This window comes from Eurypyga helias, unplaced genomic scaffold, assembly GCF_000690775.1.
Source record: "Eurypyga helias isolate BGI_N326 unplaced genomic scaffold, ASM69077v1 scaffold12806, whole genome shotgun sequence".
NCBI lineage: Eukaryota > Metazoa > Chordata > Aves > Eurypygiformes > Eurypygidae > Eurypyga > Eurypyga helias.
Window position 1 is genome coordinate 1,463 of NW_010258714.1, and position 13,139 is coordinate 14,601.

The window sequence follows — 13,139 nt, forward strand, 5'->3', positions numbered from 1 at the left end:
TCCCCTCGGCACTGGTGAGGAGAGATCTGGAATGCTGTGTCCGTTTCTGGAATCCTCAGTCCAAGAAATACAGCGACATACTGGAACAAAGCCACACGAGTGGTCTGCAGAAATTAAGGAATTGGAGAATTTGATGTATAGAAAAGAGATCTGGGGTTGTTTGGACTAGAGAAGAGAGGCTCACGGAGGACCTTATCAGTGTGTGTGGATATCTCATGGGAGGGGGTAGAGAAGACAGAGCCAGACTCTTCTTGGCGATGGCATCCAGTGAAAAGACAAGAGGGGATAGCAACAAATTGAAATACAGGAAATCCCTTTTAAACATAAGAAAAGCCATTCTTACTGCGAGGGTGGTCACAGACCGTAACAAGTTGCCCCAGAGGTAGTGGAGTCTCTATCCAGGAAGATATTCAAAACCCATCTGGGGGTGGCCTTGAGCAACCTGCTTTAGTTGACCCTGGCAGGGAGTTGTGAGTACAAGATCTCCACAGGTTCCTTCCAAACTCTTCTATTCAGTGATCCTGTTTATATTTTGTAGGTTACGTGGATTGTTTTTTCAAGCTGTATTTTTCTTAGGATATATTGAATCCCCTTTAAGTATTCAATTTTATTTGTATGTGTATGTTTTATAGGTATTTGAAGAAAGAAGAGCTCTGCTTGGAAAATGGGTAAACTTTTCCCTTTAAATATATATTTAAATACAGCTTGATTTCTCAGCTGATCAAGAGATTACTGTCGTGGGAATGTAAAGTGTATCCTGTTTTGGAATAGAGGTTCATTTTCCTGATGTCGATGTGAAAATGAGTGAGAAGTAACTGCTTTACTTATGAGAAAGATAAAGGTGTGAATTCCCTCAGTGCCCGCATTCTGTAAGTTCTGATTTTTGGAAATCATATTCCATCATCAGAATGATCTGAAATGGGATAAGAAGCCCTGGGAAAAGTCTGTGAAGTCTTCAAAGACGACACTGGATGTTTGGGTGTTGCTGTTGCCTGCGAGCAGCTCTTTGAAACTGGTAACGGCAGGTTATCTACCAACTGCACACAAACAGCCACCAGAACTGTAATCCCTGAGCACCTCACAGTTTCTTCCCATCATTATCTTCACAGCTCCAACATGAGACAGAAAAGTGCTGCCACCCTGTTTTCCAGGTGAAAAAACTCAGGCCCAGAAAGCCATGAGATAGGATTTGTCTGCCCCAGGCACAAACGACGGCGAGTCAGGCATTCAGGATGGGGTTTCTCTGGCCAAGTGTGTATGTCTGGAACATAATATTTCAGCCTGGCTTTGTTGGGCCTCACAGGCTCCTTGCACAGTCAACAGGGAGCAAGCGGTACTTCCAGAGGGTACCTCATCTTCCTTACTGTAGGATGAAGGAACATGCCTGTTTCTTGCCATAGCTTATGGGGTCATTTGTAAAAATGGAAAATGTTTGCATTAGAACCCCCACCGAAAGAGCCAAAATCTGGAAACAGCCTTCCCAAACACACATAAGAGGGCTGAGTCCTCTTCTGAAAGGTTAAATTTCTGACCCTTGGGGTGACACCGGATCAGTTGCTCTCATTACGCTCCTTCAGAGCTAATTCTTGCGCTTCTGTCATCCGTCATACCCGTGAAAAGGGTGTGGAAAGCACAAAAGTTGCTCTTAACTCCCGTCAAAGCCTGTGGCATTATTACACGTGGTGTGCAAAGCCTAGAGCACTTTGAGTGTGGGAGAAACCCAGAAAACCCAAGAAATCAGAGTGCTCTGGGCAGGACTTTTTACACGGATTCACATGACCCTCTCGTGGTGCTCTCGGGAAGGAGGAACCAGATGAAAATGGTGAAGGGGGAGTGTGTGCAGCTGGGAACACGTATCCAGTGGAGTTGTAAATGCTTTATTATGAAACCGGAAGGCTGACATCTGTCCTAAGACCAGAACTGTTAAACGTTTTCAGTAATATCTGGATGATGGCACGGAAACTCATTTGCAGGTGATACCAGGCTGAGAGGGATTTCGTGAACTTTGGAGATTATAAATCAGAATGGAATGCTCTGGGGTTTGATACAGACAGGTGAAAAGTGCTGCGTGGAAGTTTGGTGTTTACAAAAACTGCGGGTCTCGGAAAACCCAAGTATGCAGCAGTTACGCATAAAAAAAATATTGCTGGGAATTATGGTGGATCACAAATTGAATATAAGCTGACAGTGTCTTATAATTGTAATAAAGGGAAACATCCCAAAGGGCTGTCTGAAAGGCAGAGCCATCCCCAGTTCCAGTCCCTGCACTTTGAGTGAGCTGCGGACCAATCAGAGCTGCTTCTGAGAACAAGCCCCGTGTAAGAACGGTCTCAGGTCCAGAAAACATGAAACCAATCCCTTTGCTGTAGGGAGGAGGGAGAAGAGACGTAATAACATCTCCCCAATGACACTCGAAAGGTGTCTGAAAAGAGGAAGGGAATGAGCTGATCTCTGTGTTCACACTGGACAGGACAAGAAATCACAGACCTGAATTGCTGTGATGGAGACACAGTTTAGACACCAGCAAACTCCAGTGCTACGATAATTCCCTGCTGGAGTAGCTTACCTAAGGGTCAGGGCTAGCATCTCCTGTGCTGGAGTCTGTTGAGGACAGGTGAGACAAATGCTTGTCAGGAGTGGCGTGGGTGGTGTGGATCCTGCCTTGCAGCAGGAGGGGAACTAGCTCCATGTTCTCGACCTCTTTACACCGGACGAATATTTAACCTTCTGGGGGAGCAGAACAGGTTGCCTCGTGCAGCATAACGAGGCCAAATAAAGACCAGGTTAAGCTTTGGATGGTCACTTTAATTTTATCCTTCCTGATTTTCTTGGCGTGCATCCAGGGACTACGCGTGTGCGTTTTCATTTAGGTTTTTTGTTCCGATTGTGCCACAGCGCATCTCTGGTGTCTCCCAGGCTGGTTTGGTCCATAAAACACAGGTTGGGAAACAAAGAACTAACTGACCCGAAGGGATCTCGTCTCTGTTTCTGCGCTGTGGGCACCCCCCAAAGCTGGGACTGGCCCTGCTCCCACCTGCAGTATCCAAGACACCCTCTACAATTTTTTGGCTGTCAGGGATTGCGCTCAGCTCTGCGAGGTGTTATTGCTGGACAGAGCGGAAGCAGCGGGGGGGGTGTAGTGGCAGCAGACTGTCTGTCTCACATAGCTGTTCCCATGCAGGAGTATTTGCAGGATTTGATCTTGCTGGAGGCATTTCCCATGAAATTTCCTTCCCACCAACTCCTTTACCCAAATACTATCCAGATACGTATAAAAGAGAAATTGTGCAGCTGTCTTTCAGTTGAAACCCTTTGGATGGTTAAACTGGGAAAGGGTTAACATCTCTCTGCTCATTTTTTCTGTTTTATTCTAGTTGCTTTTATTCTGTGTTGCACCCAAGGCAGATGCCTTGACGTGCTGCCTCGCAGTCTCCCTTTCTGCTGTGTTCTGCAAGCCAAACATTCCTCCCATTAATTAAAAAACATAAAAGCATTTTGCTCTACCTTAATGCTCGCTGCTATCATGCTGACACCCAGGTTAATAAGTTGACAGTGAAGCTGGGGTTGAACTTGCAGGTTAAGGCACCTAAGCTTCAGTGTCTCCGAGTGATGTGAGCGTCTCAGCTTCTGTTATAGCCAAATGTGATGTAGCCAAGTCAGGGGAGTCCAGACAGTGATTCAGCTCACCCTGTGGGCCACATCTTCTGCTAGTAATTAATATAGCACATCCGAACGTTCCCAGGTACGGGAACTTGCTCATCCATGCTACAAAATTGTTAGCACGTTCCCTGGCGTGACTTTGTTCTGGGCCAGTAGCACTCTTCCAGACATTGCTCTGACACAATCTGGACATTAGCCGGAGCCGGCAACCATGCCAAATACGCAGTTTGGGTCCAACCACCTTGTTTTCATAGTATCATAGAATGGTTTGGGTTGGAAGGGACCTTAGACCCTACCCAGTGTCATGTGTGTGTGTGTCCCCCCCACCATGGGCAGGGACACCTTCCACTAGACCAGGTTGCTCCAAGCCTCATCCAGCCTGGCCTTGAACACTTCCAGGGATGGGGCATCCACAGCTTCTCTGGGCAACCTGTCCCAGTGCCTCCCCACCCTCTCCGGGAAGAATTCCTTCCTGATACCCAATCTAAACCTTCCCTCTTAAGAAGGGTAAGAGTTTTGAAGGGCAAGGGTGCATTACTTTGTCTCACTCTCACCTCGTTGTCTCTCGTATCACGGCAGGTACGATGCAGGACATGCACACAACTTTTACCCTTGGAGCGGCAGCTTTGGCTTTGCAGGATAACGCCCCACAACACACAACACTGGTGTGTGGGCAGCTGAACCCCAGACCTAGTCAGTGCAGACCCCTGCCTATAGACACCCCTGGAGCCAGGAGCTGCCCCCATGCTGGCTGCCAAGGTGCAGGAGCAATGGCTCCTGCTCAGGGGTGCCTCTTGTCACCAGGCTGCTGCCTTGCCTTCCTCAGCAGTCGTCCCAGGAGCCTCCCCTTGCAAAATTGCAGGTTTAGTTGTTCATCTTCAGTGGTGAAAGGGAAAGGAACTGATCCCAGGGGCTAGTTGCTGACAGGGAGCTGCTGGGCGGCAGAGTTTAGGATTTTGTGGGGTGGGCTAGTTTACCTTAGGGATACCAAGTAGCTTCAGCCCTTCTCACCCAAGTCCCAGGTCTCCAACAAATCTCTTCATCAGGACTGGGGGAAGACGGCTGGTGAGGAAGGATAAAGAATTGGTCTTGTTCAGCCTGGAGAAGAGGAGGCTCCGAGGAGACCTCATTGCAGCTTTCCAGTGCCTGAAGGGGCTACAAGGGTGCTGGGAGAGGACTTTTTACAAGAGCCTGTAGTGACAGGACAAGGGGTAATGGGTACAAATTGAAATCAGGGAGGTTTAGATTAGATATTAGGAAGAAGTTCTTCCTGGAGAGGGTGGTGAGGCGCTGGGACAGGTTGCCCAGAGAAGCTGTGGATGCCTCATCCCTGGAAGTGTCCAAGGCCAGGCTGGATGAGGCTTGGAGCAACCTGGTCTAGTGGAAGGTGTCCCTGCCCATGGCAGGGGGGTTGGAACTAGATGATCTTTAAGGTCCCTTCCAACCCAAACCATTCTATGATTCTATGATTCTACGATTCTATAAAATTGCTTCTCCCTAGGTGAATCATCTCCATCTACTTGCAAGCCATTCTGCAAAGGAGCCTCGTTGCCTAGAGAATTCAGTCCTGCATTTGCAGGGCGCAGGGATGCCTGCGTGTGATCGTAACCCTGGGAACTCACGGCGCTGTTCTGCTTCGGGGGGTGAGGATTACGTCCCGTTTCAGCGGCTGCTTCAAGTCAGTCAAACAACCCGTCTCCTCCAGCAGAGAGGGGCCTCTAGGTTAGGCGGCAGAGCCTCTGTACTTGGGCGCGGAGGTCCTGGGCTCTCCCCGCAGTGTCAGGCTGGGTTATTTGTGTGTGTGCACTCATGGATTAATTGTAAACCGATCGCAGAGGCAGGGAGCGAGCACTTTGCTTTGCCAGCCTAGCCTTATGTCATACAGTCCCCGGGGAGACATTGTTTGCCAGGGCTCGGGGAAAGGCACAGAAGAGGGAAAAAAAAAAAATGTTCCTCGCTGGGGATAGAGAGGGTGCAACACCTTGAAAAGGGGAATCCAGTCCAACTGGTTGGGTTGCTGTAATCAGATGCAAGGGGAGGAACTGTGGAGAAAGGCAGCCAAAAGTAGGATGGGGACATGCTTGTTAATACTGGAAAAGAGACAAATTATGCCTACTTAACTACTTGGCTGCTGCTGAATGCTGTGGAGCTGTGTGTTCCCATGCTCCTGACTGTGTGGCGCTGATTTAAATGGGCTTTCTCTTCCCGTGCAAGAGCAGTCTGGGGATGCCAGAAGGAATTGCTTTATTGCAAAGCCCATGGCAGAATGGAAACAGTTAAATAGGAGCAAATATTCTGCCTTTAAAAGAGAAGCTAGATTGGGTTTGATGAGTTCACTTAATTCCAGTGTGATCTACTCCAGGGGATCCTGCTCTGGCAGGGGGTTGGACTAGATGATTTCTAGAGGTCCCTTCCAACCCCTTCCACACTGTGAATCTGTGGAAGAGAGTGAGCCAGTTACCCTCTTATCTCTGGAACTTACACAGCAGAAATTCATCTTTGCAAATTGGTGATTGCGGGTTGCTTTAATGAGAAGAGGATGTAGCTGTGTTCATGAATGGGGAGTCTGTGCAGCTGCAGCTTTCCCCCTTCACCATGTGACAGAGAACGCCTTTCCTATCGAGCTGAGGGTGAGAAGGGGACAGACAGAACCTCCTCTACCCCCCTCTGTTGCACCTTTGTCTGATTCCATTCATGTTTCTAAGCCCCAAATCCAAAGGTCCCGTTTCGGTTTTTCCTTAGCACTCTGCCAAGCACAATTAGAGGTGAAAGTTAGATGCAAAACAGGGATGGGAGGGAAAGGGTGTATTCCTTAATTCCCTGTCTGTGTCTGAAGAGGCATGGACATTTGGGAGCTTCCTTCTATTTGGTTTTTTGTCTCTGGGATCTCAGGAGTGCCAATTCCACCCTTACTTCTTGCTGACCTTGAAGGTCTTGCAAAGGTGTTGGCAAGAAGGAGAAGAGCTATTTACTTGTTAAGAGTTCATTCTCCAGTACTGGAATTAAATAGAGCCAAATAAAAACAAAGAATGAAAGATAAAGTTCTTTAAAATTATCTGGAAAGGAATTACCTCTCAATTACTATTCAGCTGCACAGTATATTTTAAACTATTGTTCTGCCACTCCTCCACTTGACCATAGATTTTGGAGGGGGGAAGCAGAGAAAAAAAAATCTTAATTTCTAGTCTGTGTTGTTCTGAACGGGAAAGGAAGGGACATTGGACATAAAATTATTTACCTGCAATAGTAAAAAAATATATTGGAAGAAATGCATGTTTTTTCTTATTATTTTTGATTTGTTTTTAGATGGAAAGAGGGAGATGGAGATGGGACATCAGGAAGGAATTCTTTATGGAGAGGGTCAGGATGCCCTGGGACAGGTTGCCTAGAGAAGCTGTGGATGCCCCATCCCTGGAAGTGTCCAAGGCCAGGCTGGATGAGGCTTGGAGCAACCTGGTCTAGTGGAAGGTGTCCCTGCCCATGGCAGGGGGTTGAAACTAGATGGTCTTTAAGGTCCCTTCCCACCCAAACCGTTCTATGGCTCTAGATTCTATGATTTTTGGAGATCACATTTTAATTAAAGTCTTCAAACGCCGCTGAGGTTACCTGCAAAAATGCAGTGTACTGTGATTTGGCCAGTGGAGAGCAAGCTGTCGGCTGTGGCAAGCTGGCTTCAGGAAGCAATCTTGTGAAAGCAGAGTGTGTGTTTTGCGGATGGCCAAGGCGTGAGAAAGAAATGAATGGGGAAAAGCAGCGTTCCCCAAACAGGGGAATTCCCCACACCGGTCAGCTTTCCCTTTGAAAAGAAGGTGAAATTGGGTCAGGGCTGCTCTTGCTGCGTGAGGAAGAAGGATGAAGCAGGACTTGCAATTGGTATTTTGCCTCCAGAAAGCCATCTTTACCCGCGTGTTCTGCTGCCTGCAGTTCCCACCGGGGATTCTTGCCGATCCTGCCTGCAGCCGCTGTGGTCCCCCGACATTTCATAGAAACATAGAACGGTTTGGGTTGGAAGGGACCTTAAAGATCATCTCGTTCCAACCCCCCTGCCATGGGCAGGGACACCTTCCACTAGACCAGGTTGCTCCAAGCCCCATCCAGCCTCCCTGCTGGCACTCCGCGCTGCCCTCGCAGCCAGGACTGCTCTTGCAGGTTTTGAGACAGGTTGCACAGATTGTGGGGATGAGGTCAGTCTCCTCCCAAAAAAAAAGGACAGGGCCCATCCTCGGCTATCAACGCAAGTTAAACACCAGCTACCGCCACCGTTGCTCCCACCCTGTTCTCACAGCTTTGCCCCGCTCCGCTCAGTGCAGCGTGGTTTCCGTCGCAGCAGAGCGGTACATGCTTGTGTGGTTACCTACGTGCTCGTTTCGTCCCACAACGGCTTTAATCCTCCTCTGGAGGTACCTGTCATAAGCACAGAAATGCCGTCAGAAATCTTCGTTGCTGTGCTGCCGGATCTGTGCCGCAGATTTTCCGTGTGAGACACGGGCAGCTGATCCAGTTTTAATTTGTTCCAGTTCCCTGTAGCGGGGATTTCTCTCCTGCGCGGTGGGATTGTGAGAAGCTTTATAAATTGTGAGGTACTCTAATTCTGCAGCAGTGGGGGCCATGTAAGAAGAGGAGGCTCCGAGGAGACCTCATTGCAGCTTTCCAGTGCCTGAAGGGGCTACAAGGGTGCTGGGAGAGGACTTTTTACAAGGGCCTGTAGGGATAGGACAAGGGGTAATGGGTATAAATTGAAATCAGGGAGGGTTAGATTAGATGTCAGGAAGAAATTCTTCACAGAGAGGGTGGTGAGGCACTGGGACAGGTTGCCCAGAGAAGCTGTGGATGCCCCAGCGCTGGGAGTGTCCAAGGCCAGGCTGGATGAGGCTTGGAGCAACCTGGTCTAGTGGAAGGTGTCCCTGCCCATGGCAGGGGGGGGGGAACTAGATGATCTTTAAGGTCCCTTCCAACCCAAACCATTCTGTGATTCTGTGATTCTATGTAAGTGTCAGAATAGAGGAGGAAGCCGCAGTGAACTCACTGAGGTTGGGTCCTGATCCTGTAAACACACATCTGGATCTCCTCCTTTCCATGAGTGAAGCCAAGGGACAGAGCTGGTCCCAGGGGCAGAGTCTTGTGAACATGAGTGTGTCCTGGACTAGGCCATCCTGGATCCTTTGAGGATTATAAATCATATGTTATGTGGCTTAAGACTTTCTTTTTATGTAGCCTCTCCATTTGTTCCCTGTTCCTACGTGTTTTGCTCTTGAATGAGTCACCAGAAGCTGCTGCTTATGCATTTTTCCTTGCCTTAAATGTGTGCTTTATTTTAAGAAGCTGAATCTCCGGTTTCTCCGAACCTGAAACTCCTTTTTTCAGTTTGACAAGTGGACAGATGGTCAGAGGCGGAGGATCTTGGCGGACCTGTTGGAACGCTGCTCCCTGTCGCAGCAGAAATTCTGTGCCAAGCAGTTAGGGGATCGAGTTCCCACCGAGGCTGTAGATTTTACCACAAAGCTTCCTAGAGTCCTGTCTTTATACATCTTTTCCTTCCTGGACCCACGGAGCCTCTGTCGATGTGCACAGGTAAAAAAGCCAGCACGTACCTAAGGTTGAGAAAGTCAGGTCAAACCAGTTGAAAGAAGGAAACAGCACTAGCTTTCAGCAAAGAGGTACCAGTGCTGTGCTTCATAATGCAAGGATGTCTTCTGACTCTGCAGCCCGGCACCAGATGCTCAGCAATGCTTGTATGAGACCAAATGCAGCACTTCTGCAGATCCCAAATGAAGCCGGATTGGCCAGGGTTTACACAAGTGAGGAGTAATTTTAGATGCTCAGCTCTAAGGCCTTTAACATGCGGCCCTAGACTGATCCTTCCCAAGAAGGAGGCCTGGTACCTTCTGGAAATCATGTTGATTTAAAGTACCTTGCACCATGTGCACAGTCATTGTTTGTTTTGAAAAGAATTGGCTTGTGTGAGAGGCAAAGAACTGCACTTTAAGAAAAGCAGATCTTTTAAAACGCCTGAGGGTAGAGTGTTGGATGTGGAACAGCCGAGAAATTACAGATGTGCTTTGGAGCACAGTGTCTAAGGCTCCAAAAATACATTTGCATGAGATTAAGTGCTGTGAGGTGGTGCCCAGAGTTAGTGAATGACTAAGTTCAGATAGTGGTGACGCTATGACTGCACTAACATAGTACTTTGTACAGTCCTATGAGCATGTCCAACTCCCAGTTGTTTAAAGCTTGCTCTGTTACCCGTCTCCGGCCTTTCATGTTTTCTGTGGATGCAGCTCACACTGTTCATCCACAGGCAGGCAGGAGGCAGGTTAGGAAATTACTTCCTTCGAAGGAAAGGTCTTTACAGTGCCACTCGTGTCATGTCATCGGGTGGCTGCTGTTACAAGCATGGCAGTGCCAACAGATGGTGTTTGTTCTTGAGCTGGAAGAAGCGTTGCACGCACAGTGACTGCAGGACGGAGCATAACAGCAGAGCACGAATAGGAAGAAAATATTCAGAACGGGTCTATCAGACTTGGGGAGTTTATTCATAGAATCATAGAGTCACAGAATGGTTTGGGTGGGAAGGGACCTTAAAGATCATCTGGTTCCAACCCCCTGCCATGGGCAGGGACACCTTCCACTAGACCAGGTTGCTCCAAGCCTCATCCAGCCTGGCCTTGAACACTTCCAGGGATGGGCCATTGTCGTGGTTTAACTTCTCTGGGCAACCTGTCCCAGTGCTTCTCTGGGCAACCTGTCCCACAGCTTCTCTGGGCAACCTGTCCCCGTGCCTCCCCACCCCCTCCATGATGAATTTCCTCCTGATATCTTATCTAAACGTCCCTGCTTTCAATTTAAACCCGTGCCCCCTGGTCCTGTCACTACAGGCCCTTGTAAAAAGCCCCCCCCAGCTTCCTTGTAGCCCCTTCAGGCACTGGAAAGCTGCAATAAGGTCTCCCTGGAGCCTTCTCTTCTCCAGGCTGAACAAGCCCAACTCTCTCAGCCTTTCATCATAGCAGAGGGGCTCCAGCCCTCGGACCATCTTCGTGGCCTCCTCTGGACTCGCTCCAAGTGGTCAATATCCTTCTGATGTTGAGGGCTCCACAGCTGGACGCAGCACTCCAGGTGGGGTCTCACCAGAGCAGAGTAGAGGGGCAGAATCCCCTCCCTCGCCCCCCTGGCCACGCTGCTCTGGATCCAGCCCAGGATGGGGTTGGCTTTCTGGGCTGCCAGCGCACACGGCCGGCTCATGTTCAGCTTTTCATCCCCCAGTACCCCCAAGTCCTTCTCCTCAGGGCTGCTTTCTATCCACTCTCCAGCCAGCTGTTTTTCTCAGTGGAAACACAATAAAGAGTTCATTCCAACTGCTGTAGGTTTACTGCATGGAAGTGCAGGAAGTTGCCCTCTTGGCCTGTGATTTTTGGAGTATTCCACCATGTGCTGGAGATCAGCTAACACGCAGACACTGAGCAGACTTGAGCACTGGGACAGGTTGCCCAGAGATGTTGTGGATGCCCCATCCCCGGGAGTGTCCAAGGCCAGGCTGGATGAGGCTTGGAGCAACCTGGTCTAGTGGAAGGTGTCCCTGCCCATGGCAGGGGCTTGGAACTAGATGACCTTTAAGGTCCCTTCCAACCCAAACTGTTCTATGATTCTGTGATTCATGTCATGAAGACCTTGAATGGTTTAATGAAAGGTTTAAATGGAGCATAAACAGTGCTGAAGAACTGTTGGAGTTTAAGGGCAGAGGGGAATGACATCCACAAGTCTCTAACTGCAATCTTGGCTGCTTGAAACCCCAATGTTTACAACTTTCTGGGCATTCACAGGTGAGCTGGTACTGGAAGTACCTGTCTGAACTGGATCAGCTCTGGATGCTGAAATGCCTACGTTTCGGCTGGTACATCAACTTCTCTCCAACCCCCTTTGAGCAAGGAATCTGGAAGAAACATTACATTGAGACAGTGAAAGAGCTGCATGTCACGAGACCAAAGGTACATTCCTACCACCTCTAGAGATGTTCGGGGCCAGTGGGAAAATGGGGCTGGTCGGGTTCCTTAACCCTTTTGCCTCTTTATCTTCATGTAATCTCCCACCAGAAAAATGGAAGATACGTCATTTTAAACTACAATCTAAACTCATGTTGCCATGTGCTCTCATCATCCATCCGTGGTAGGGGGGAAGTAAAATTCTCATTGATTAGGAGAAGGAATCTCTAAGGTCTCACGCTGCTGTCCTTACGGGATGTTGTGGACTAATCCTCTCAACTTCCCTCTCCAGCACTCAATGCTGTTCCCCTCTTTTTTCCCCCAGTTCCTAGAACATACCATATCTTGTCTCAGTCTGATAAGGAGAGGTGAGGTACCCAGCATCACCCCTGCTGACATTTCAGAGCTGGGTTACCTGGTGGAAAGGGAAAAAGCGCCCGTTTTGCCTGTTAGAGCCCTTGGTGTAGCTTCTTTCTCTTCTCTTCAAAGGTGGCAGGGACAGTCCGGGGAGGCAGAGCATTACTCAGTAGCCATTGCTTTCTCCCCGGATTCACTGATGCCATGACTGGTTTGTGGGGCCGTGTGGGTGGGATTTATGCCCTGAATTCAAGACTCAGCCCTCTAATTTTAACCAAACTCCCCCACAGGCTCTCTGTGTAGGAAACGGAGAGAAGCCAAAGCATCTCAAGAGCAGTTCATCTCAGCTTAATACGGATTTCGGGACATGGGCAATGATATGCACTGTCAGGGTGCCTATTTCTGTCCACTGACTATAATGGAGCACGGGGAGACTAATTATGAGTTAATACCCAATTCTTGATGCATACCCGAGTCTAAAGTTAGGCAAAATAAGTCTCACTTGCATTCCAGGCTAAAATTTCTTTTCTTCCTTTCTTCTCTCTTACTAGACTCCTTCAAAGGATGAGTTTGTAGTTATCGATGTGCAACCAGTAAGAAGCAGCATCCCAGAGGCAAAGCTGTCTGTGCTAGGAAGGAGGACGAACAAGGAGAAAAAAGAGCTCCCCCCGTGGCGTTCGTCAGACAGGCATCCGACAGACACCGTCCGGTTCAACTACCTCAACAACTACCACCCCATCGAGCAGGCCAGGCAGGCGTAAGAGCTCGACCTCTTCCCTTCTGCTTTTTCTGCGACGCGGGGCACGTCCGTATCCTTTGCAACCTCACCCTGCCCGGGCTTCAGGCGTCCTGGATGCTTTATATCCAGCAACCTGGTTGCAAACCCACCTTGCTGCTCTTTTGGCTTTTCTTGGCTTGGTCTTGGGCCTGTTGTAGTTGCAGCTGCGCTACTCTGTGCCCTTTTGGTGCAGAGCGTGGGTATGTGCTAGTGTCTGCCTGTAAACCAGGCTACAACTCCTGGGGCAGTTACACAGCTGCAATGGGAAGAATCAGGACAAGAGGTTTGAATAGTGTTAATTACTTAAATATTTACACTGCCTGGGATAGACTGCCTAGATCCATCCATTCTTAGGCTCCTAGAATTAC

The 13,139-nt window shown here is 48.9% G+C and overlaps 1 protein-coding gene across 1 annotated transcript; it reads left to right on the forward strand.

Moving 5' to 3' along the window:
• Window positions 1-632: 632 nt before the first annotated feature.
• FBXO16 (F-box protein 16) lies at window positions 633-12,754 on the forward strand (the record flags this gene model as incomplete). The annotated part of the gene is made up of 4 exons (XM_010154460.1): window positions 633-668; window positions 9,025-9,231; window positions 11,478-11,642; window positions 12,545-12,754. Coding segments are annotated over 4 exons (618 nt in total), but the record flags the coding sequence as incomplete, so codon positions are not given.
• Window positions 12,755-13,139: the final 385 nt, after the last annotated feature.